The sequence below is a fragment of the Truncatella angustata genome, assembly GCF_020726525.1.
Source record: "Truncatella angustata strain MPI-SDFR-AT-0073 chromosome Unknown BKA67scaffold_3, whole genome shotgun sequence".
NCBI classification, from domain to species: Eukaryota; Fungi; Ascomycota; class Sordariomycetes; order Amphisphaeriales; family Sporocadaceae; genus Truncatella; species Truncatella angustata.
Window position 1 is genome coordinate 1,004,073 of NW_025763383.1, and position 25,242 is coordinate 1,029,314.

Consider the following 25,242-nt stretch of genomic DNA (forward strand, 5'->3'; position numbering starts at 1 on the left):
CAATCGATAATTTTTTTCAGCTTCCAGATCAAATGCTGAATCGGAGTTTCAACAGTTCCACGCCAAATGTGACTTCGCCGAGCCGAAACGTATATCCCAAATCGTTTGATATCTTCTCTTTTTCGACACCCGAACCCTATCTTCTGCTGCCATAGAGGTTCGCATTTCTTGTCGCACATGCCTGTTCACCCCGCGCACACAATGGCGCGATAGTCTTGCCTCAAGGTTCCATGAATTTCCGATTGTTGTACCTTCACACAGCAGGTCGTCGTGTTACAGCTCCGAGTCGCATCTTCCACTTATTCTTTGTTTTGCTTTGTCATTGGCCAAATCGCAACTTGAAGAACCGTTGTCTCGATGTTACAGGTTTGCAAATCGAGACCACCAGGCGGTGACTGCTATACAGCCTAATGTGGTGTATCAGCAAAACTATCGATGAGGCGTTGCCTGACTTGAAATGAACTGATACAGGAGTTGGCGGCGGGTGAAGCCTGCATAACTCGCATACCCCCATAATCGGACCGAATCGTGATGGAACTTTCACGAGCGAATAGTATCACCTCCACGCAGAAATTGTCGTGTACGCGACGGCAACCCCTCCCTACCGCCACAGGGATGGACAAGTAACGCAGCATTCATTTCTTGCTTTAGCCGGACAGGACTCATATACGAATCGGTCATTCGTTTATGAGTCCTGGCAGGCATATCCAGCACAATAATTTGATGCAAGGCTGATGGTACCTGGTCATGTTGGATACTGCGGTGGTCGTTGTTCCATGTACATTGGGCGACCCGGCTATTGCACTGTCAATTTTGCTCCAGTGCGCCTCAGGTCTGAAACGGGATTCCTACTGTTTGAAGTTCCGGCTGGTTTAGCCAGTCCTGAGAGAACCAAGAGACTGATTCAAGACCCGTATTGCCGAAAGATTCGAAATTGAAGTCGAATCCATCCATCGCACCTTCAAACGCGTTGTTGTTGTCCAATCCTTCTGGCGGGTCAACGGGCGGTAAATTAGGCTTTGGTAGATTCATTTCGTTGATATAGGGTGGCACCTCTCCGAAAACCACTTGGCGATTTCCGGGGGTAACCTGAGACACAGGAGTATGATGATCAGAGCCACCACTAATATTACTATGATTGAGTGGCGATAAGAGGGGTATCGATGGTGACTGTGCCGGCGGGATTTCGCTATGATCAATGATGTTCATTTGATTTACAGGATTGTGTCGAGATAGAATCTGTCTGGGTGGGTTTCTTGTGTTGTCAGGACTGCCCGGATGGCTAGGTGTTGTACTGGCAGATAATCCGCGCGAGACAAGCTTTTCAAGATCGGCGTGCTGAGAAATTTAGTTGATGCCGCGAACAAGATATAATCTCGAAAAACTTACAATAGCATGACCTGCCGGTATATGCATCATGTGCCGTGTGATCTGTAGGCACTTCTGTGCATGGTCATGTACTTGGTCAGCAGTCAGCTGAAACTCGCTAGAGTTCAGATGATGAGCGAAGTAAAGCATCCTTGCGCATTGGTAAGCACATGCGGACAAGTCAAGGTCAGTTACTGGAAGCCCTCCATCGAGTGATATGGTAAGCCTGAATATTTCCACGATGGCTAGGGCATGCTCAATACATTGCTTCTCGCACAAAGCCACGAACTGGTGAGGCAGTCTATCAAGAGCTGATCGTGGTAGCGCTTCCTTCAAGCCCGTCATGACTATGCGGTATAGATCGCAGTAGCACTGATGGAACCAGATATGCATCATGATGAAGACACACAGTCGGGGAGAGTATGCGCGTAATCGCAAATTGCTCTCCGAAAACCGGAATGAAGCCGGAAGTTGTTCGTTAAAGAGTTTCAACTCTTGCGCAAGCGCATCCACAAGTCGAGGCAACTCGGCAAGTTCTGGTTCGGGTGTCGCAACGATATTTTTCGTGCGATACAGGATTCTGCTCCTGATCCAAAGCAAGCGCACGTGAAGTGCCAATGACCCTACATCATCGGGAAAAGGCGTCGTCGGAATCGGCGTCAGGTGTCCTGTGACTTGAGGAAGATCGAATTCAAAGTTCCGCTCGTTGCAAGGCAGCTGGATATGCAGTGCCTCCGACGGCAGAATCGTAAAGTCGGGATAGCCTCCATTGATTCCCGAGTCGATGGTCAGAAATGCCCACATCAATCTTCTCCGTGATTCTCTAGCCAGAAAACACAAGCTCGGGTTTTCATAGTTAAGGCGAAGCGCATACGCAAATCGCCCAGCTAGAGATGCCAGCATGAAGGCAGCAGTGAAGCGGCGATTGAGCATCCGATGTTTCATTATGAAAACCAGAGCTTGGATTTTGATTGTTGAAGGGTTTTCCAAGTCCGCCAATATCATCCTCTGACACTCGTCAATACACTTTGTTCCATACTCTCTCATACCCGGGCCCAAATCTGTGAGTAGCGATGTGATGCCAACCAGAGCAAGCAGTAAAGGCTTATCCATCATCCCAGCATGATATCTTTGCATGAGAGATGCGCGATGCAGAAAAGAAAAGACTGGGACATGGTGTATATGGCGGAAGAAGTTGTTGAATGTCCGCGCGATGATGGTTTCATCTGGAAAGGTAACGTTTCTGTATATTTTGTCAGTGGTACTCTACTTACAGGCAGGATTCGATTGGTTTACACTGACGATTCGTGAGTTGGAGGCCATGAGCCGTAACCTCCACCAAAGTTTGCCTGATCGTTTACCCCGACCCTGGTATTTCTTGAACAGGCGTCCTCATTGGTCATTCTCCTCTTCTCTGGTGGTTCCGATGAGACCGAATCATGATCTGAAATTCCCGCCTGTCCGGTCATAGCACCTCCGGATCTCTTTGTGGGCCGGTAAACACATTCGATGCCTTGAGTCTGGCATCGTGCACATGTTGGCGTGTCGCCGCTGCAGCGCGCCTTTCTTGAGTGGCAGTTAATGCAGGCGAGCCTTACGCGCCTTCGTGGCAGAGTCACTTGAGCCGCATTGTCTCCGTCTCCTTGTGGCGACGTATCCGCGAAGGAGCAAGTAAATCCCAACCGTTCACAATTGGCGCATGAGGTCCCGTCGCCGATTAGACATTTGACCTTTCTCAATCGACATGGCTGGCATGTCTTTATTAGATAATAGTGAGCACGTCATTCATTAGACAGCGGAGTTGTGCTGGGTATTGAGATGAGACAACATACTCGTGTATTCGACGAGCGTTTTGCTGGTCGGTTTGCCGGGTCGGCCACCGCCGCTTCAGCTGCGATTTCCGCTGCTGTATCCTTCTCAGCCACTTCGAGACTCATATCTTCCATCTCCATGGCTGCTAAAGACAGCCTTCATCGAAGGCTAGAACAACATTCGGTATGTGCGATTAAGCATGCCACTAATGGAACAACTAAATTTCCAGAAGAAAACAATTGTCATCAAATGTCAGGATGAAATCGGGATTGGTAGGAAGCGCGGGGAGACGTGCACGCCCCAAAGTAGGTTTATCCTCGTCCAAGCCTGTGAGATGGAGCAAAGGGTGCGACATTGAAGGCTTGGTGCTTGGTTTTGCCGAGTTAGCGCTTCGATTCAACGTCCTTCAGTGGCTGGGAGGTTGACTTATCCACTAAATCTCAGGCGAGCACAGTAGCCTCAAAGCTTTCAAGCCTATAAACCCTTGGAAAGCAATAGACCTACTGGATTTGGACCCATCGCATCATTTGGGAACAAATTTGCATCACACGTTCAGGAAATGGCATTGAATACGTTGGCTCCCGCTTACGGAGTTCCTGCGCATCTTCCGGACGTGAGTTGGAACCCTGTTAGTACAACATGCTACTAATAGTATCAACTAACATTAGTCTACTATCGGTTCCTATCTTTATGAGATCTGGTCAAGTTCGTTGTGTCAACGGATATGCTATACCAATAGCTTCGTCTTATTTAGGAATTCTGAACAAATGAGTCGTTGCAGGCCGATGAGATAAAACATGAATAGGAATCACGCATGTGTCTGTTGCTGCACTTAGTGACACGAGGACGTACTCATGTCCGAATGTACTGCTAATCCTGTGGGTTTTAGCAACGAAAAGGTAGGCCGTGCAACCGGGACCGTGCCTTCAAACACCGTTGACTCGATATCTATCAAGTGGCTGAGGTCATCCTGAGCATATGACCAGCAATGTCTGTATCTTCCCTTGCATACGTACTTTAGCCATTGTCGTTAGCATAGATGGACGTGAAGGCTTTCATCGGGGTACAATATCTGCATATCCAGCCTGAGTCATTATCCACCAGTGCCTTTGAGGGGATTAGTGTTTGCCGTGCAAATTGGCGCCAGTTTGTATCACACACCGACTTTCCACAAACCTATGGAACACGTCGAAACGAGATGCTGCCATCATGAGCAAAAATGTCGTGATGCCAAGGGTTCAAATAAGCTGCGCATAAAGCCCGACTGGGTTTGGAGCCTCAATCTCACGTGTCATCATCGAGCTATGACCGATAAGTCCTTGAATTTGTCTCTACAGCACTTGAGATGCCTTTATTCCCTCATAGTAATATTTGACTCCTCGTCCTTCGCTATCTGTTGCATCATCTATCCCGCGGTGCTCACTACTGGCTGTCCAGTCCGGAGTACTGCTGAGACGACAATCCTCGACCCCTTGAACAAATGTGCCTGATTTCCAGGATTTGTTTTCTGATCTGCAGGTGTTGCTGCATCATGTGGGTCTCTCACCACAGAATGTGTGGAGTTGGTGTGTGCGATGTCGGTTGTCGGTAGTCCCAACGGAACTGGCGGCACTCGGGCGGAAGTCGTTCAAAACGGTCCTACGAAAACGCACATTAAATGGTCCATTCTATCCACCTTTTGGGCTGAGAACCTCGATCCACCACATCCTTGGGTCAAGTGACGACAGTCCGCTGCGCTGTTTGTCCCTCGCAAGATAGACGATAAGCGGTATCAGTGGAGTGTTGTAACACATCACCTTCGAGCTGGAACGAATATTATCAAGTGGTGGCCATTGATTTGTATTTTGTAACCTACCTGCATCCACTACTTCACCCGTCTCAAGCTGGTCATGTCGAACTGTAAGTGTCAGCGCATTTGTGTTTGTTCATCATGCAATGAAATTACAGCCTGTTCCAAAGGTCATCGACAGCAGAGCTTTATCGTATCATCAATTGAGAGACCATGCTTATCATTCTGGTTCACAGGGCATTCCCAAATTGCTTCCCTTGGGGTACGATACCACCTCTCGAGCACTGCTCTTAGGAAGACCCCATAGAGAAAATTATTTTATTATTTACCATCTTTCGTTCTGTATTTCCCGTCCATATTTCATTTAGCACATGGTATTTTTCCGTGGCCACTTCGCTTATGTCGATATGTGCCCCCACGTCATTCTTACTGCACGCAGTTCGGTTTCACATGCGTATGTGAGTAAGCGGAACAAGAAATTCCATAATGCCTGTAGGATCTCTTGCATCGGTCACCTTCACGAGCTTATCAATTCGGTGTACATGTCTGGAACGATCTAACTATATAGGATGCTATCAATCAGTAACCTAAGCGAATCGAAGCTGTATCGCCCGGATGGGCGACGTCAAACTAATTCTACCAGAGCCTCCATAAATCTTGTGCGAACATTCCAAGTCCGAAAGCATAGAAGCCACCATTAGACTAGCAGTTGCGTTCTGCTAGCGAAATACCTTTAAGATCTCAACCAGAAACTTGGCCCTGGCAGTTTCTGGTATTTGACAAATAACGAGACATTGTGCTTAAATCATTACACATTGTATGCGAATCAGAAATTTCCTGATTCTGTAATCTAAGTCCTGTAACGAGTGCCAAACTTCTCCGCAGGTTATCGAGCACGTTCAAAAACTGGAAGCTTCAGATGTCAAACTGATCAACGGAAATATAACCAATTGGAAAACATTTATGCGGGCCATGAAAGAGCTCTCCATACATGCCAGATCGGGATATGCTAGGGATGTTGAAACTTTGAACTCGAATTTACGCAAAGCTACATGCGCGAGCTTGGAGCCAAGGAATTACCTTGTAAAACTTCGATGGAGACAGTACTTACTCAAATTGATGCCGTGAAGTGTGAAGAGCCTGCTTCAAATGGTAAGCTTGCGCAACAAGCTTATTGCATAGTGGGTGGCTTCCAGAACATGGACTTAGACCCTATTCCTTCAAGCGATACCACCGCAGCCAGCAAAAGCAACACTGAAGAAGTCACGAATACATCGGTCAGTGATGAGAGGCTTCGAGACGGTAGAGTGGACGAGGATAACAAAGTCAGTAAACCGGAATAAAACACGGACGAATGCAGAAGATGATGGCAATCCCATGGAGGGTAAGCGATTTCGCGAAGCTCTGAAGCACAGGACAGAGCGCCATACATTTTGGACCGCCTTATTATGCAGAACGTTCTATAACGAATACGAGACGACTTTTGAAAACTGTCGAGAATAGTCTTAAAAGCGATGGTAATTCCGGTGAAGCTCCGGTAAGCACGCTTACAAAAGCCAAGAAATCATGGTTCAACCACAAAATGCAGAACTCCGTGAAAGAAATCCAGGTCGCTTGATTTTACACAACGGCAAAGCCTCGTAGTTCGATACAGATGGTATCTACCTTGCTGGGCAACTCATGACCTGGGTGAGGAGACTCAACATTGTGGAGCGCTACAATCGTCATACGCAGAAGCAGGCGTCCGAGGAGAAGGGCCTGCATTGATAAATAGACAGAACATAGAAAGCAGGATGAAGATCAGAGGAAGAAGCAAGAGTAGACCGAGCGGTAAAGAAACTGCAACAAGTCAGTATTCAGGGTTCTTTATGTCCTATTTGGACCATCTTCTGAGCTGAAGATGGCCTCATTGACCATCCTTGCTCTCAAGGTATCAAAGATGCTCCTATATACTCCCGAAATACTTTACTTGGAAGTTGTTGACCCATGTAGTATGAGTAGATGCAACCGTCCCCACAATGATATTATTAGGTAAATGTGTCGCCCGATTGAAGGTTTTAAGTAGGCTGCCATGATTTGTCTAATGAGAACGCATCGAGATTCTGTGATGGCGTTTAAAGACTTCTGGATATGGCTGGAAGATCGAGGCTTTTACATGGTTGAACAGCACGAACACAATCCACAATGCCTACTATTCTGATGTGTTACCAAAATTGCTACAGAGAATTTTAATTGCAACCCTTAAAAACCTTCTTGAAGAGATATGTAATGTGTGATCTCTCGGAATTTTGTGGTCAGCCATATCGAAAAAAGCTTGAATCTTCGCTGGGCGTCTAGGGCGGTGGAAAACACACAGTGGCTTGCAAATCTGAACTCTCAAGAATTTGTGAGATAGCATGGTCATCAGAAGGCGTCAAATTGAACAAGATGCGTAATTCCTCGTTACGCTGGTGGCGAAAAGAAATCTAAGCGACCGCCACAGCTCTTTGTGCCCACTTGCTCATGGAGTGTTCTGGGATGTGGGGTGATTGAAGTTACCTTGATGGATCAACGTCTTCGCCTCAAGGACTTGATTAAAAGAGGCGATTTTCGTTGTGTACTTCAGGCTTTCTTTTTGTTTTTGTTAATATTTTATCCCGTGGACGAGAGGTTTCACAGAGAACGCACGTGGAAACATCGCATATGCTATAGCGACGGTCATTTGAGTGACGTCATCGCCAACTCAACGTTTGAATCTTTGATCATCCTAAACGCAATCAACCATTGCAGTTCGAAATTTAGCTTCAACATGATATCAAGTACGGCCAGACAATCAGCTGACCTAACGGTTCCTGATGCGTTCGGTTTGTTTCCGGCGCTCCCGGCCGAGCTCCGTCTCAAGATCTGGAACGCAACATTTGAGCCACGGGTCCTTGAGCTGCACTCAAAACGCGGACATTACGCCATGCCAGTGTCAGCACACTGGTGTTCGGATTGTGGAAATCCAGTAACTCTGTCATTATGTCACGAGTCGCGGGAGGAAGCGCTGGCATTCTATACCATCGCACTACCAGTAGGCGACGAAAACGGCGATCCTACCAAGCGCCTCTTATACATGAATCCGGCTGTCGATACAGTCGCTCTGCTGGGGGACATGGGTTATTCAAGACTCCGGCATTTGTTCCAATCAGTAATGGGGATGGATCCTGAGAAAAGAGGATTCCAACGAGTAGGGCTTAGTATTAGTAGTTGGGCCCACGAGTACGCAGGAGAGATGCTGCAGTTGTGGGCAAAGGCCTTATTCAAGGATTTGGAGCACTTCATGCTGTTGATGTACACTGAAAGCTCACCACCGGCGAATTTCCGCCGTGGCGAGTGCACTTTAGAGGAGTGTGTAGGCATGGACAGTTTTCTTAGACTGACGACGGGCCATGGTGCGAAATTTAGGTCCGGTGAGGATTGGATAGTTATTGGCAGGACCGAGATGCGTGTTATGTATCTCAACTTTGTCTCTGGGAAATGGACCCAATAACTCCAAAATAAGGCCTGGCATCTCCAAGCCCGAACGACAGTTACAACCACTTTGGTTATAATTATGAGACCCCCGTCAGTCGACATGCTCGAAATAGATGTGTTCAACCAGTGATATCTAACATACTTAATTGGATTGCGTGTTATCTACGCCATTTGGCGTCCAATCAGCCACTCAATAGTATCTCAAAACAAACCCAGATAGGTAATAGCCAAACAACCAAACCAGAACTCAGGTGAAAGCCAAGATTATCGGAATATAATGGCACAGTTAATCACAAACTTCATCATCTCCAAGATTTCTGATGATCTAAACTTGTGCTGATTTGGTCGCTTTGTACTTTGGCGAAACTTCTAACTTCTGTAGCGTGTATCGCTTCGTTTGCTCCAAAAGACCATATGTGAATGAAGACTGGAGCGATAATATCTGAGTGCACAGTTCTGTTAACTAACGAAGAAGGAATCCCTGAATGGTCATGTATATGTCATTTCAAGGTGTCTAATGCTGATGAAGTCACCAGGGGTTAGCATATTGCCATATATTAAGGCAGGCAATTTCGCGATGGACAACTAATATAAAGCAGTGCCCGAATTGGTGACGCTAGGGCATTAACTCGGGCACGTTCGGTCTCTTATCTCATGTCAGTATGTTTAATATGTATACTACATCCTGTCTGCTGTCCTGCTATATCGGAATTTATACCAACTACTAATTGTTTAGTCCACCGGTTCTGGTTTTCTCTTCTGCCTATATGTCATCGTCTCTATTGCGAGAGGTTCTGTGAACTTGGTAAGTTAGGTGATTTAGGACACCGCAAGGATGCGCCAAGCTTATGTGTATCTGGTGGCTGACTAAGGTTAGCAATCGATTTTTTATAGTTCAGAAGAACTCAGGGTTTTTATCAAGGTTGTATCAATTACAACGTCCATACTGACTTAGTAACACAGCCAAGTTACCAGAGTAAACCCACGGCTTGACCAATATGAGACAATCCCCACCTTGACTATTCATGTTTCCCCCAGTAAAATCTAGAATATGATGATAGGCTCAGCATCGCTTGTGATATAGATAGTGTGCAACGCGCCGTTTTCATCTCAATCATATATCTAATTTTACACTTGACAGATACGCAGAGGTAGAAGACACGGTCTATTTTGTTTCCAAACTGACCAAATCAGGCCTATCGGCTTGAGTCCTCGCCAAATCATCTACAGCAGGACGTGACTGGCTTGGATAGGTCATCGCTGCCTACTCATCACTCTACTCTATGGTCTGTCATCACCACCACACCAGCTGAAATTCGTCCATCATGGCGTTAAATACAGGACCTGTTTCCAGGTATCAAATAGAACAACCCTGCCGAATGCTCAGACTTTCTGATAAGTCTTGCTAATAAATTCGAGGAGTTCCAATGCCTATTTCATGGAGTGTCGGCGACGGACTTTGAAAAAGATTTGCCCGGCCGAGAATGTCTGAATCATTTGATTCGGAATAAAACTGTCCGTTTGGTCAGAGTTATTTTGTATCCAGTGATTAGAAACAGAGCGTCTCACTTTGCTCCGAGACCTTTTTAGCACGGAGGACTATAGTGTAGAAGGCCGCAAGGACGATCTTCAGCAGTAACGTGGTCCCGATGTATTTGGGGTGAATCAATGTATGTGAGGCTCGTATTACGAAATGCCACTTTAGCCCAGGGTGGACGGTGACACGAGTTTGTTTTACACGAAAGTTACATTCTTCAGAAGGTCAGTGGTGTGCCCTTCATGCTTTCCTTGCCACTTTTCGTTCTATTTCTTGACCGAGTAAGCAACGTCAGCTTTAGTCTGAGCAAGAGTCTGTACCATCGCACCTAGCCTCGTCACATCTGCATCATAAGTAATGACTACGACCCAGGTTAGTCATGTTTCAGTCATCATAAAGGAGGGAGAAAAATAGAGAGAAAGAAGTAATGACTTACAAGCATAGCCCTGGTCAGTCTTCTGCCTAACCACTGGACCGAAACCGAAGCCACCTCGAGGCTTGTTGTGCTTCTTCAATGTCTCCTCGAACAACTTCTCAGCTTCGACCCATTCAATCTCCATACCGCCCACTGCAGCAACGATCTTTAGCTTTCTTTCGTATATTGATTCGTAGTAGTCACTTACTGCCCATGTTTCCCGGCAGGTTCATGCTGATCCGGGCGTCGAGCGAGCCCAACCAAACAATGTCAACATCTGGGCACTCGGCCAACATGGCGTCGAGGTTATGGATTCCCTCGAGCGTCTCGATCTGAATCATGATAGCAGCCTGATTATTGAGCGATTTGTGTAGATCGTCGCCCATCATGGGTTGATCCGTCAAGCCGGGAACCAAGCGGAAAGGAGGTGCAGATCGTGTACCGTTCTGCTTGGTGCCATACTTTGCAGCCGAGACAACATGCTTGCATTGCTCGACGGTATCGACCTGCGGAACAACAATGCTGGCACCACAGTCGAGTGCGAAGCTAATGGCTGCGTGATCGTGGCCAGGGATACTGACACAATAATTAGCGCTCGACGATGCTACACAGCCGTGGCCAAAATATGGGAATGTACCGAACAAAGGGGATCGTTTTGCCACCGCTCATAAACATCGTCTCATGTACTATCTATAGAGTTTATGTCAACAATGCATAGTCTCAGTGGCACCGGATCATTAGTAGCGTACCGTCGTCATGGTCTCAACATTGCACGATGAGTGTTCCCAGTCAATCCAGACGGCGTCAAATCCCATAGGTGCCAATAATCTTGCAACAGGAATCGAGCTGATTCCGTAGTAGACGCACAGAATTGGGCCAATTTTCCTTTCGTGTGCATCACGGATAGCTTGCCTGGCGTTGTGAGGCTGGAAGAGCGAAGGGGCAGCATAGGCAAGCATGCCCTTGTCTACACCACCACCAAAGTCGAAATCTGCCGCTCGAGAGCCCATCTTGAGATAATTTTTATTGTTGTCGTTATATTATTAGAGTAGTAAAGTAATGTGTGTATATGTGGTGAAAGTGGTGCGAGATGAGTTTGGGATTAGAGGATGACAGGGCCTGGCTGGATAGGAACTACTCGAAAAGTACAGAAATTTATGAGGCTTTTATAAGGATGTATGGTCCTAGTCACGGTCATTACGGGAAAATATATCTTCTGGAGATAATGGTGATACCCGGGATTTGGATGAGTCCGGAAGAGCTGGACTTCTTGCGTACAGCAGCCCCATTCAAGATACCAGCTCCCTGGTCGTTCCCTTGGGCAGACTAGATCAATGATCAGCGTTCTGGGCTTCGTATAGTGATTATTCCGTCTGACGTAAGGCCCGGTGGAGCTACAGACCGGAGCGGCTGCATAAAGTTCGTCTCTTAAAACGAACTATCATGTAGTAACCTGGATAAGTCATACCCTGTGCATACAGCACCTCAGAACTAGAAAATCACGAACTATTACACGATGATCAAGTTGGCTACGCACCTCAAGTGTCATGGGATTATGGTTGTGGTCGAAAATGTCGTCCATATACATGGTACGCTCGATTAGCGATGCAAACTGAAGTTGTGTGATCCTACTTTATATCCTGACTTGGGCAAGTTACACTAGCCATCGTCGAAGTCAGAATGAAGGGGGGGGTTTTTTTTTTTTTGGTCAAACCTAATTCGCGGCCGCTAGACTTACGATATCAAGCAGTATTCTTCTGAGATAGCTAATTACGTGGGTCGGCCATCAATTGCTAAGCACAGATCAGGGGTTTACGGAGTTAGGTATCTTGGACCACATATTTGCCCAGTCAGGCATAGACGCGGACGAGAAGGAGTTGTTGAGTCTTAGTGCCGGGACATGCATTAGTTTTTGCCATGACAGTAAATAAATTTATATCGGGTAGATAAGCATGTTCCTAATACACAAACGCTGGGGAATTGGGCAACGTGTTGGCCTATGGAAGCCGTGGCATCTCTGACGATGATGCATGCATGCATGCGTACGAGGCAGATTGCATGATCATCCGAGCTACTGGGTGACACGGCATCTTTCCAGGTTACTTTTCCGAGCTTGCGGGACTTCGGCTGCCGGTATACCAAAAGCTGATCTGCATGTGTGCGAAGCACAGGATGACTCCAAGAACTTTATTTTGACCTCAGCCTAAGTGATCTCGTCTCTGAGGATCCGCTAGAGTCTGACGTTAGACTAGTTCGTCGGTGACTTTCAATTGCCTTCTTAAGGACGCTGACAAATTGCCATGTTGACTAATTCTAGTCGTTCTTGTATACATGTCCCATCCATACTTTTGAGCGGTACTAAACAGTTCATCCTATGTAACGCAGATAAATAGCTTGGGAAAAACATTATCAACCAAGTTCATGGAGACTGCATAACCTCTAAATCAACTGGGACGCTATTATGTCGTTAGCTTATTGGCCGAAGTCCTAAGTACAGTATAGAGACCTTCTACCTTATGCTATTTATGTTAGGAAAAGCCGATTGACGATCAGTCTATAGCCTCCATTAACATCAATGCCCACCACTTGGTGATAGCCTCATTGTAATCGAACCACCGAATGACAAGAGCAATGATCAGCATGGACCCCACGCTGCCTAACCTAGAGGTGGAGTCGACACAATTATGCAATGAATCCTTCGACGCGCAGGCAGAGACACAGCCACATGAATAAAATACCGTCGACTATTTAACCTTTAACCCATCGTTCAGTCTCCTGATTTTCTAGATATAGAGAGAGAGAAATCAAACCGCCCCCCCCCGGTGTAATGCGTGCAGTACACTTATTCCTTGTAATTCAAGCTGTTACTATTGAATTAGACGCCATGGCCGCTCGTCCAAAAAACATGTCAATGATCACAGTCAATGGTGAAAAATATTGGCCGACACCCCACGAACTTGATCCCGGTGTCCCTGAGGATATGGTATGGCATCAATACCCCTACAATAGTTTGTGGCTATCAGATCCGAACTGGTACGACTCGCTAGGCCAGGATGCAATTGCGCAAAGAAGGATATGGGCCATCCCCAGCGAGCCCGACCAAGTAAAGGCGTTCGAGCAGCTATTAGTCGATATGCCCGACCGTGCTCTAGATATGATGTTTGCTGCGGCAGTCAAAGGAAGACCTCATGTCATCAGATTCTTGCTTGAACAGGGTGTGAAAGCTACGCCGAACAAAACCGAAGGCGATGATGAGACTTTAGTTCCATTCCATGCAGCGGCGGGTAACGGACACCTAGATTGTGTCAAGATTTTCATCGAGGAAGTAGGGCTGTCGGCGAACACCTTCGACGACCTTGGTGGAACGGCTATCATGCGTGCCTCTTGGAAGGCTCAGAGCCCCGAGGTGGTGCGGTATCTCCTTGAGAAAGGCGCCGATATCACGGTCAGACAGAAACCCCATCCCGGCGGTGAACCAGGGACGAGCGTTTTCGAATTTGCTGCCGGAGGGGGCAATGTTGAATGTGCGAAGGCAATCCTGGCGAAGGCCCAGGAGTTGGGGCTCAATACCTCCACTCTGGCGACGCCTGTAGCTCTTGAGGCTGCGGCTGGTACGCCGAATGATGAGGCGCTCGGGATGCTTGATTTGGTGTTGCAAGTGGGGGGATACCCGCGCCAGAACTCCGACGGGGATTGGGAAGGTGATATCGCGTCTCTGACAGATTCAAAAAAGGACGCCCTCGAGACCGCTTTTGCACGGGCCTCACGCCAGGGCCAATGGTCGACCCTCAAGCCGCTCTTCGCTTATATTGACAGCCGAGAAGAGGATGGGAGCTACCACTGGAAAGCCTTGAGGCCGGAGACTATAGAATCTCTGCTTGGTGGGATTCTGAGTGCGGTGGAACGCGACGACGAAGACCACCAAGCCGCGTTCACCTATCTACACGACATAGCTCTAAGTCCGGAATCTCGCCTCACTACGGCCAGTCTCCAAGAGATAAGGAATAGCCTTTTGGGCGATGTGTTCTTTCACGCCTGCGAACACGGGTCACATAATATGGCGCGGTTCCTATCATCTCAACATGAGATAGATGTCAATCACCTGTCACGCAACGTGGAGCCTCTTTTCTCTTCGAGCCTATATACAGCAGCTGGCTCGGGCCATGACAAGGTGGTAGAGTCTTTGTTCTCAGAACAAGGTGGGAGTTTAAACATTCACAAGGGTACCGGCAAGTTTATCAACGGGCCAACCCCGTTGTGGATAACTGTCTGGAACGGGCACGTCAGCACGGTTGAGCTCCTACTTTGTCATGGGGGCCCGGTCGAATTCATTGACGAGGCGTTGACGAGGGGTGCGAATTCGGGAAGGGTGATTGCTACAGCGAAGAAGGCCTTCAGGAGTCCCGTCAATCTGATATCTGAAGATGTATGGACAAGGGAACACGGCGCGTTGGGGGAAACCGAGATCACCGGGCTGGTTTGGGACGACGAAGGCAACCAAATACATTATGTTGTCCTGAATGCTGATATCGCCGTCCTGCAACAATGGGACAGGATACAATTGCGCAAGTCAGACGATGAGCTCAAATCGATGGAAAAGGACGGCAGAGAGCTGAAGGAGCGTCCTATCGCAAGTGCGCAATGACCTATCCATTGCGATCTGACATGAAAGATCTAACGCCCATCGTTTCGGGATCGCGATAGACAGCACAGCCAAAAAAGAAAAAAAAAAAGAAAAAAAGGCCCAAACTGACCCTCGTGGTTCAGTTGCTTCTTACATTATGCGAAAATACTCAAGCAGGAATTCGCGTGTCAGTTTAAATTGTAATTCACTGGAAGACGAAGGGGTCAAGCATTTCGAGTACGGGGTCTCAATATTACCGACGGTTTGTTGTTGTTGGTGAAAATGTCACTTATAGCTGATTGGGTATCCCAGAAGCCAACTCTTTCAGGGTAAGATGCCAGGAGACGTTGGGCGGTGAAGCATCATTGGGCGCATGTTATCGGCAACCCGCCGGCTTTGCGTCATAAGAGGTCCAGCTTCTCCTGTTCGTAAGCTTCATGCACTCGTCTCTGGTATTGCTTTTTCCTTTGTGGTTTTTCCATTTATCAAAGAACACGTAGACAATTAACCGCGAAAGAGAGAGAAAAGACCCTGTAACTTGACTCTCGCAAGTATCATGGCTGAACCCGTCAATACACCAATGCCCACAGCCCCGGGCACACCCATAAGTGCGACCCCCCGGTCAACTTCCCCCGCACCAGGAGGGCCGCCGCCACTGCCGCCACTGCCCGCCATATCGCCGCCCACACCAGCCCCTGGGGGTCCGAAGCCCATCGTCCTCCACATCGGCGACCCGATCAAGTACAACCCGGAGACCTACTCGCAGTTCTCCACCCTCTTCACCGTGGTACGGCCCCCGACGGCGGAACGGCAGCGCCCGGCCTTCATCCAGGCCCTGCGGTCACGGAAATGGGGCAACTTCCACGCCATCTTCCGGCCCTTCTGGGGCACGGGCGGCGAGATGGGCAGGTGGGACGAGGAGCTCATCTCCCTGCTGCCGCCCACGGTGCAAGTCTTCGCGAGCGCGGGCGCGGGCTTCGACTGGGCCGACACGCGGCTCTTGGGCGAGAGGGGCATAGTGTACTGCAACGGGGGGCTGGCGGCGGCCGAGGCCGTGGCTGATTTCGCGGTGGCATCGATCATCTCGACGTTCCGGGTGCTCCCGTACTGTATTTCTTCTGCGGCGTCGGGGAACCGGCAGATGTTTAACGAGTGTCACGAGACCGCGACGGGCCGGAGTCGGAATCTGAGGACGCAGAGCCTGGGCCTGATAGGTCTGGGGAACATCGGGCAGCAGCTTGCGAAGAAGATGGGGTTGGCGTTCGATATGGAGGTGTTGTACTATGATATTGAGCGCAAGTCACCGGAGCTGGAGCAGCAACTCAGGGTGAAATTCTGTCGGAACTTGGAGGAGCTGTGTCGGAAGAGTGACTGTGTTGTCCTCTGTACACCTTCGGGGGATGGTACGCTCATCAATGAGGATAGTCTCAAGTGGTTCAAACTTGGGTCACGGTTTGTGAATATTGCGCGGGGAAGTCTGGTGGATGAGGAGGCACTGGCCAACGCCTTGGAGCAAGGCCGGCTCAGCAGTGCTGCGCTGGACGTTCACGCGGACGAGCCGATGGTGCACGAGAGACTCCGATCATTGGCGGGTGACCAATTACTGCTGACTTGCCACAACGCGGGAGGCACGGTTGAAACGCACATCGGTTTTGAGGAACTGGCAATGCGAAACATTATGGCAGTATTGGGGCGAAAGCACCCGATTACGCCAGTCAATATTCGGTGGCTGAGAATTACACCAGATAACTTGCAATGGCTCAAAATCGGTTGATTGAGGTTGAAAAGCAGTTTCATGTCACTGGATCTGAACGACAAGATCGGGATGTAATAGATGTTCGAAGCAGGTGTATATATTCAAAGATTCGCCAGTTCACAGTTCAAACCCGCTATTTGAGCCGTTTCAAGTCCTTTCAAGTGTTCTGGATGGCCCTTCAAGAACCGTAAACGCCTAATGCTGTAAATCAAATTCCCAAAGTCAAAGTACTCTCTTGTCCAGCGAAAAGCAGCCTATAAGCTCACGCTGGCTTCGGCTTCTTTCTGATCAAGCCAGCTCCAAGCAGGTTGGCCTGGGTAGCTTCGACAACTGGCGAGGGCACTGACGTATCAGAAGTTGTCTTCGCTTTCTTTCGAACAAGGCCAGCGCTCAACACATTTGGACCGCCGAGATCACCAACAGGGTTCCCAGAGGTGTCAGTAGCGCCTGGTGCAGGTCGCTTCTTCTTAATGATGCTAGAGAGGTCGTTTACGGCCCTACCTGCGCTGCCAAACATGGGTTGAACCGGAAGCTCGCGTCGTCCAAAAACCTGGAGGCCCCAGTCCTTTCCAAAATTGACTTCCTTGGTCCATCGAGCAGAGCTCGTTGTTGCTTGCTCCAGGGTGCTGAATTCTAGGTTCAATAGAAGCTCGACTGCACGATTATATCCAGAATCGTCAAGAACGACCTGGCCCCGTCCCTCTTCGGGCCAGTAGTAGTACGCAGTCTTTGTCTCTTTCGGGAAATGAGCGCGTTGCTGTGTCTTGACTTTTGGCTGACGAGAAATGATACGTCCTTTGAGAGTCTTTTTCTTTTTCAGCTGGCGGAGCCTCGACCTCGCTGGTGTGGCTTGTGAAGATAGTCGCGTAGAGATTGACTCGAGCTGTCCCTGGCTGGGTTCTGGCGTCAGGAGTCGAGGTGCCACGGTTGAGTCCGACGCCGCATTAAAGGAGACATTGGGGCTCTGAATGAAAGCCGCTGTACTACTACGAACTGCTCCCACTGTTGCGGCAGAGCGCTGGCTTGACGAAGGCGGGTCAAAGACAAGCCAGGTGAACCCGGTCATTCTTCCACTGGAGCATTCTTGTCGAAAAGCCATCATTTCCCAGAACTGATCCAGCGTCGTCGGACTCTTCCAACCTCCAGCAAGTTTGGCCCTTGCTGAAGTAGATTCCTCTAGCTCCTCGACGAAACGGGCTTTGGGATCGTCTGGGTATGTAGGTATAAGACACCGTACTGGTATAGTTTTTCCATATGTCACAGGGTCTGATATGTACGGCGATATGCGCTCTAGTGGATGGCCCAGGGTCCAATGTTTCGATGCATCAACGGTGCGAGGCAGAAAGGCTCGGGTCTCATGCTCATCCAGTCCAGGAATTACTAGGTATGCGTGAATCTTGTCCCAGCTCTTCTGCCCTGTTTCTCCGTCCTGTCCATTCTCCAGTAACGGGTTCAAAACCCGACACCACCATTTGACTAGTCCCCTGTCGTCGAGGATATGTTTCCCCTTGTTCTTGACACTGCCTGGGAATAGATATTGAGATTGCGACCTGGCAAATAGATTGACCACGAACTGTGTACCCTTGCGGGTTCGGCTGGCGACAAGATGTGAGATGAAGGCCGTGGTAACTTGTCGTGTTGGTGATGGTGTCCCTCTCGGCAGTGATAAAAGGCCCAGATAGCCAGTGGAATCGGCCTTTGCGACAAAGAGGATACTCGAATGAGCCGTGGTGTATATGTATAACTCAAGGGCAAAGGCCAGGACCTGCGCCTTTGACGCAGGCGCATGAATTGAAATGGCCAGGAAATGTTTTTCGCAGTAAGTCTTGAGTGGCTTCCTAGCTCTCGCCTCGCCATTTGAATTTGTTGGATATGCAGGAGGGTAGCATAGTGGCTCAGTGATCGTTGGGGGTGTCGACAGATGGTGGGCAGTGAAGTGTGTGTCCTTGGGGAGAACTTGGGCCAACTCGTCGACGAGGGAGTTTGCGCCGGCCTCGAGTGAACACTTATGGGTCGCCATTGTATGATGAACATGGAAGAAGAGCCATACTTGACGGACAGACAGACAGACGTGTTGTTGGCCTCAAACCATGGTTATGTTATGGTTGAACAAACAACGTTTACTTGACGACAAACAAGACAAAGAAAGAAAGAAAAAACCGCCCCAGTTGCTGTGAAGATTCACCGACGAATCAATCACGGGGTTACCAGTACAGTCCAGTCACGGTTGTACATTAGACTACAGCAACCAATCTGTGGACCGCGCATGGAAGAAGTCGCGTCGCAATTATCATCAAGGGTCGCAATTAAGGGTCTCTGCAGTGGGGCCGGGGGAAGGCTCACAGGAAGACGGGCTCCAGGCTCCAGGCTCACAGCAGTGAGCGTGAACTAATAAAAAAAACCGGCCCACTGGTCTGGCTGGCTGGCTGGCTCGCTACGTATTCTCGTTATGGCACTAATCGTCTGGCGGCTGGCTCTCCCCATCAGCGGCCCGCCGCCACGTGGCAGCGCATCAGCTTGCTGTGCTGTGCTGTGCTGCAATCGAAGCTCCCCCAAAAATTTCCCTGTCGCAAAAGCTCAAGATCGGTCCCAAGCAGCCGAGCCGTATTCCAATCGCAGCTTCACGACGGCAATTCGTGGTCTGCAATCCCAATGTCGCTCAACGTCTCGAGTACAGCCAGGCGGCTCGCCACACAGACTCTCCGGAGCTGCAGATCTGCCCAGTCGACCAGCAGCACAGCCCTGCTACGGCCCTTCATCTCAGCATCCCCCTTCTCGACCTCTACACCCCGACCACAAGACGACCTTGCCCCTGCATCGGAATCTGCAGACCACCTACCTCGATGGGCGCGCACACCGGAGCGTATGAAGGCAACTTTTTCTCCACACATCACAAAAGACCCCAAGAACTCAGTATGGCACGTGAACACGGATCCCGCCAAACTCGATGACGCCCTGAACAACCTGCTCGGCAATGGCGGTGAGCGCCTGCTTCCCGACGAGCTGAAGTGGCTCGCTGTGACGCACAAATCTTTCGACCAAGGACGTAGGGGCTTCAACGATCGTCTGGCTTACTTGGGACGCCAGATCGCTGTTACCGAGGCCATGCAGAGCATTTTGAGCGAGACCGCCGGACCTCTGGGCGACCAGACTATGGAGAGGGATCCATTCGAGGGCCGGAGGGAGCCTTTCGAGAATGCCCTGTTGGACAGGGTGGACCGATTGGCCTTCCAGTTACCAGATTCCGTCTTTGACCTGAAGAAGATGCAAAAGCTGGCTGTGGAGACGGGCATTAACCGGGTGGTCAGGTGGAAGCCCAGAAAGGTGAGTACAGAACATGACGTGCATCCAGGTGGAGGCTTGGTTGTGCTAACCCATTCACAGCCCGAGAATTTGAAAGTCTCCGGCATTCCGGTCGTCATGTCCGGAGCGTTATATGCCATCATTGGAGCTATCGCGCTACAACACGGCGGAAAGGTCGCCAGCAAAATTGTCAGAGAGCGCATAATAAGGAAGCTTCGGTAGAAAATAGAGGACAGGACCAGACCAGGACCCGTGTATTACTATGTACAACAGGATGTACATCGTCAAACGGCATAGACGATAAGGCCTACAAGCAGGCTATTGTATATTCAAGAACCAAATACTTGCACGTGAACAGTGCACAAGTTCTCAACAGACTTCCCTTGCAAAATGTTTGAGGAAGGGCTTGCCAGTGGCATTTGTAACAACCTGCAGATCCAAGACCGGTAATAGATACACTTGGGGAAATTTGCGACTCGATGTGACCGACCGTATGGACGACAAAATGCGCTTCCTCGTTTGTGTCGACAATGATTCAATTGTCTTCCCAAGTACCGTGAGCATGTGGGAAAGATCGGATCGCTACCGGGCAATGTTGCGTATCAAGAAACTCCGAGCGATATGGAGATGGTGATTTTTTGAAGAGAGGCATAAATTTGAGCCATCGTAACCACTAACCCGTGTCTAGCCATGTCCCTGTGACGGGCTCTCTATGAAGAAAACACTGAGCAACAAGCATCTTCTCTGGTTGAAGTAAGTACGACCGTTACGGCTCTTGGAATGTACCATGCAAGGCTTTGGTAGCATCCTTTGTGCGGAGCCAATGGTCCGCTCTCGCCTTCCATGCGCGGCGCTTGGCCCAATACGGAAAACCATTTACTGCAACATCTGACCTCATTTCATATTGTCCCGACGATGATCGCGTGAGCTTCACAATCCGTGGACACAATACAGTTCGTCAAAAATCCAGCATCATGGAGCAAGCACTGCAGAAACGCACACACAGGCCTGTCCTCCTGCGGGTCCGCCTACAATGGCTGCTCGTCGTTCCCTTGCTCCTCGCAATCCTGGGTGTCGTCATGCTTGTGCTTCACTCCGATTACAACATCCCCGCGCTGTATTCGCAGTGTCGCGCGCACTCGCGGTTACACGCACTCTCCAAAATACCTGTCATCGGTCCGCCAACCTGCTTTCTCATCAGTTTCTTCCAGTTCGCCAACGCATCGGCCCGCTCGTTCGCCCGCATGAGCGTCATTCTCAGCTTTGTGTCGGCTCTGCTGGCGACCAATCTTGTCGAGTCCGCAAGGCTTTGCAACAAGCCGAGCCGGGTCATCTACAAACCTACCATCCCCTGGTTGGTATTCAACTTGCTGGGTGGCGCCTTGGTATGGGATCTGCTCATTGTGCCGAGTTTCTTGCTGAGAGCAAAGGATGTCCAGGCTGCGAGAGAGTCGCGTAGAGCTGAACGTATCAGGGAAGCTGACTCTGATATCGACCGTCAGGTCCGGTGTCTGTCTAGTCAGGTTGAAGTTTGGGCCATCCCGGTTGCAGTGGTCATTGGATTCGTGGTGCCAAGTGTGGTCATGCTAGCGGTGAACGGTCCGATCAGTATCGCTGTGTGGCTCTTCTTCCCGCTCTGGGTGTCTGCCATTCGATACGCGGTCAAGATAGTTGGAGTCAACTCCGTTGTCGACCCCGAGCCATATCACCTTGAGTCGCGGCGATGGCCCACTGTCGGAATCTATGCTGTGCCGGTCTTATGCTCCGTGCTAGCGCATGGCCTGCTGATATGGAACTTATTCAGCCATGAGGATCGCAAGGAGATGACTCGTGTTACTATTCGGTTCATTCAGATCGACTTCGCCATCATTGTGCTGACAGTGGTATACTGGATCTTGGTCGAGGCAGGAGTTATTGTCACGTTAGCGTTTCTGGGGCTCTCGATCCTCCTTGGACCTGGGGCGGGTTTATGTGCTGCTTGGGTGCTTAGGGAAAAGGCAATCGAGAGATATCCCGATGGAACAGAAGAGCAGGAAGGAGACCAAGAGCAGGGAGATAATAATGAGCAAACGCCATTGCTACAATAGGACAACACCAGGACTCCATACTTGGGCACCAGGCTCTCAGATAGCTCTCAGATATCACGATACACGGGACAATACAGCAGCCATACATGACATTTATAAGAGGTTTCACAATCCACCCGAATGGCAAGGGAATATGCGGGTGTTTTCTCTATAACCCTGATATTTTCGTCCGCAGCATGTATAGAGGACAGCGAAGCTCGACAACTGACCTGGCAAATCTCATCGGAATATTCAGGGGATTCTGGGAGGAAATGAGTAAGCACCTTCACAAAAAGTTTTGCTATTAGCCTAAAGAGCACAATTTTGCCAATAAGAAACTTCCGTAGTTGACTGTCTTCCATCGTCTCGTTACTACTCTCGACTAAGAGATATGTCTGTTAGCTCAACACGCTCCGAAATCTCAGGTCTATACGTCACACTGATCTCACACTTCAACGCCGAACTAGCATAGATAACTCCACAGTAGAGGGTTAACCCATAAACCAGATGGCTTTGGCCACTAACAGGGAGCCCATCGCTATAATTGACAACAGTGTCCTCAGGCCGCAACGTGCAGCTTCCCCTGGCCATCTAGTTGCTCCTACTACATGCCGCAGAAGCTACAAGAAGCTGCAATTGATCTATTATTCCCTGCCCAGGATGGTGATACGGCGTTCGACTGGGATATGTTCCGCAAATGAATGACTGGGATGAGGATCCAGCTTCCCAATGTGGTCGACTTGTGATTGATTGTATGGAATCTGAAGAGTGACCCTGGCACGGATGGATTATCGCAGGGCGTAAATCAGGTTCTTCTGGAGGTCATCAGGAACGGGAACCAAGTTGCAACATGATACACCAAAACAGGTACGACAGGAGTGTATCATCATGCCTGTGCTGGTTGCGATAGGTTACTAGGTTTTCTTTCCGATGGATAATCACAGAACACGTCCTCTTGTATATCTTCTAGGTAGCTCGTTCCCCCAAAGGTTCAGCTGCCCTCCGATCTTTCCTTCCTACCAACGTCCATGAGGCCAGTATACCTGATATAGAGCCAATGAGGAAGCACAAGCAAATGATGTACGAAGTACGATACGTCGGCCCGAAATTCGTGTTATAAACGTGCGGACCTACGATACCACTGAACTGCGCCATCGCGTTGGTCCAACCAATGCCAATCCCAGCCGCCACTGTACCTTCAATAGCTCGAATGCGTTCCGGCCAGATAACAGGATAGGCTGATCCGGCACAGGATACTGCTACGATGAGTGCCAAGTATTTTACAACAGCGTTAGGAACCGTAATAAGTATGATGTAGCAAATAATTGTAGTGGATTCGACTACCGATAATTAGCTCAGATCGTAGCGAAATGGTGTAATATGGAACGTACTGGCCACAGCTGTCGTCCAAGGTCTGATGATCTTCTTATGCAGAAGATATCCCACGGTATTGAGAAAGAGGAAAGTGACGACATATGGAGGCTGTCTATGTGTCAGTGTGTAACTCCTTGGACACTCATTTGGGAGTGTTCATTTACAATATTCATGAGCTGAGACTTCGAGGTTGTCGTAAAACCAAGCTCGTATATGACGGTCGGCAGGGCGAAGCCGACACCGAACCCGCCAATGCCGTGGCAAATCCAAAATATGGAAAATGTATACAGAGACGGGTCCTTGAAAAGCACCTTGAGCGTCGTGAAGTCCCAGTGACCTTTCTTTCCTGTGGGGGCAGCTTTGCCGAGTCGGCCACGTAGGAACTCGCGTTCCTCTTCACTTAGTAATTTTGAGGTCTCAGGATAGTCCGGCAGCCAGAAAAGGGCGATGAAAGCCAATATGATGGCTGGAAGGCCTTCTAGCAGGAACAGCCAGCGCCAGCCCGGAATACCACCAAGGCCGTCCTAGGGATGAAATTAAGCTGGATGGCGGATGACTTGGTGGCAATGGACTTACCATGAACCCGATCGCGTATGCTAGCAGTCCGCTCAAAGCGCTTGAAAGCTGGCCTACCGAGTAGAATATTGCGACGCGCTGGGGGAGCTCCTTCGGCTTATACCAGAACGCCATCTACCACGCAAGTTAGTATTCATTACGACCCGTCGCCGCTCTCACGGGGTTGTTGTGAACGGGTGCTACTCTGGAGAGACATCATTAGCCAGCTTTATCAACCGTCCTTTGGCGGTAGTCCTCACCACGTGGAACAGTACGGCAGGGAAGAAGCCTGCCTCAGCCAAGCCGATCGCAAATCGGGCACACATCATTCCGTTGAAGCTCATAACTGCTGAGGAAGAACATGCTGAGATACCCCAGCCAAGGATAAGAACAAACATCCATCGCGAAGGCCGGAAGGTCTTCATAAGTAGCGTATTCGGGGGCTCGAAGATCAAGTAGCTGTATGAGAAGATCGACAGAGTCCAAGCCCACTGACTGGCGTTGAGGCCAAGCTGTTTCTTGATACCGGTCCCATTCTCGAGGTTGATAATAGCTGCGTTTGAGTAGTTGGCAGAGTCAATAACTCGGAAGATGTAGACCAAGGAGTAAAACCCGACAAGCCACCAGTCAATCTTTCGTATCACTTTCTTCTCGAACTCCCTGTCGATTTCAGAAACTTCGGAGTCGGATGATACAGCAAACTCGTCCGTAGGTGCAGGAGCTGAGACGTCATTAGCTGACAACTTGGCCTGCGCTTTATCGGCCATCATCGGGCCTGGTCGTGTATATATCTTGTAAAGGAAAAGATCCTCAGGAGCAGTAGACGCTCAAGGAGATAGTTTCTTTTTGCCGGTTGCGGGAGGGAGAAACAAGTATAACCTGGTTGGCTCGGTCTATTTACATATGCTGCTGTGGATACTATTCTATTGACATTATATCGCCACAATCCACTGCCCATCACGACATCGCTGGCAGTATGACGTCGTTATGCTCGTCGCAAGTTAGCATCCGAGGACATGGGACTGAACAGAGGCAACACAGCAACTTGACTCCCAGGGGAGGGCAAACTGATCGGCAATTATGGGCACTAATACCCATATCCCGACTATTAAACGGCAATAAGGTTGGGGCAATTACAGACTTGATCT

The 25,242-nt window shown here is 49.3% G+C and overlaps 9 protein-coding genes across 9 annotated transcripts; 5 read left to right on the forward strand and 4 right to left on the reverse strand.

Moving 5' to 3' along the window:
• Positions 1–828: 828 nt before the first annotated feature.
• On the reverse strand, positions 829–3,320 carry BKA67DRAFT_534160 (uncharacterized protein; the record flags this gene model as incomplete). The annotated part of the gene is made up of 4 exons (XM_046099818.1): positions 829–1,338; positions 1,390–2,611; positions 2,671–3,125; positions 3,201–3,320. 4 exons carry the CDS (start codon positions 3,318–3,320, stop codon positions 829–831), a joined length of 2,307 nt encoding a protein of 768 aa, XP_045959494.1.
• Positions 3,321–7,155: 3,835 nt separating this feature from the next.
• Positions 7,156–8,578, forward strand: BKA67DRAFT_559945 (uncharacterized protein). Its single transcript, XM_046102425.1, has 3 exons — positions 7,156–7,248; positions 7,324–7,344; positions 7,508–8,578. The coding sequence occupies exons 1-3, from the start codon at positions 7,238–7,240 to the stop codon at positions 8,478–8,480; spliced, it is 1,005 nt and encodes a 334-aa protein (XP_045959495.1). The 5' UTR covers positions 7,156–7,237; the 3' UTR covers positions 8,481–8,578.
• Positions 8,579–10,267: 1,689 nt separating this feature from the next.
• On the reverse strand, positions 10,268–11,426 carry BKA67DRAFT_657179 (Pyruvate/Phosphoenolpyruvate kinase-like domain-containing protein; the record flags this gene model as incomplete). The annotated part of the gene is made up of 5 exons (XM_046107071.1): positions 10,268–10,362; positions 10,438–10,569; positions 10,625–10,992; positions 11,054–11,106; positions 11,166–11,426. 5 exons carry the CDS (start codon positions 11,424–11,426, stop codon positions 10,268–10,270), a joined length of 909 nt encoding a protein of 302 aa, XP_045959496.1.
• Positions 11,427–13,300: 1,874 nt separating this feature from the next.
• BKA67DRAFT_534163 (ankyrin repeat-containing domain protein) lies at positions 13,301–15,061 on the forward strand (the record flags this gene model as incomplete). Its single annotated transcript, XM_046099819.1, has 1 exon — positions 13,301–15,061. One exon carries the CDS (start codon positions 13,301–13,303, stop codon positions 15,059–15,061), a length of 1,761 nt encoding a protein of 586 aa, XP_045959497.1.
• A 268-nt stretch (positions 15,062–15,329) lies between these two features.
• Positions 15,330–16,936, forward strand: BKA67DRAFT_230298 (D-isomer specific 2-hydroxyacid dehydrogenase). The gene has a single exon (XM_046095625.1). The coding sequence runs from the start codon at positions 15,597–15,599 to the stop codon at positions 16,812–16,814; it is 1,218 nt and encodes a 405-aa protein (XP_045959498.1). The 5' UTR covers positions 15,330–15,596; the 3' UTR covers positions 16,815–16,936.
• Positions 16,890–19,073, reverse strand: BKA67DRAFT_559961 (histone acetylation protein-domain-containing protein). Its single transcript, XM_046102426.1, has one exon. It carries the CDS (start codon positions 18,814–18,816, stop codon positions 17,059–17,061), a length of 1,758 nt encoding a protein of 585 aa, XP_045959499.1. The 5' UTR covers positions 18,817–19,073; the 3' UTR covers positions 16,890–17,058.
• Positions 19,074–19,448: 375 nt separating this feature from the next.
• BKA67DRAFT_657183 (ribonuclease-III-like-domain-containing protein) lies at positions 19,449–20,321 on the forward strand (the record flags this gene model as incomplete). Its single annotated transcript, XM_046107072.1, has 2 exons — positions 19,449–20,120; positions 20,181–20,321. The coding sequence occupies 2 exons, from the start codon at positions 19,449–19,451 to the stop codon at positions 20,319–20,321; spliced, it is 813 nt and encodes a 270-aa protein (XP_045959500.1).
• Positions 20,322–20,920: 599 nt separating this feature from the next.
• Positions 20,921–22,572, forward strand: BKA67DRAFT_559964 (uncharacterized protein). Its single transcript, XM_046102427.1, has one exon. It carries the CDS (start codon positions 21,074–21,076, stop codon positions 22,184–22,186), a length of 1,113 nt encoding a protein of 370 aa, XP_045959501.1. The 5' UTR covers positions 20,921–21,073; the 3' UTR covers positions 22,187–22,572.
• A 473-nt stretch (positions 22,573–23,045) lies between these two features.
• Positions 23,046–24,945, reverse strand: BKA67DRAFT_675253 (major facilitator superfamily domain-containing protein). Its single transcript, XM_046108778.1, has 5 exons — positions 24,355–24,945; positions 24,116–24,229; positions 23,704–24,063; positions 23,557–23,647; positions 23,046–23,505 (listed from the first exon to the last, which is right to left on the reverse strand). The coding sequence occupies exons 1-5, from the start codon at positions 24,862–24,864 to the stop codon at positions 23,132–23,134; spliced, it is 1,449 nt and encodes a 482-aa protein (XP_045959502.1). The 5' UTR covers positions 24,865–24,945; the 3' UTR covers positions 23,046–23,131.
• Positions 24,946–25,242: the final 297 nt, after the last annotated feature.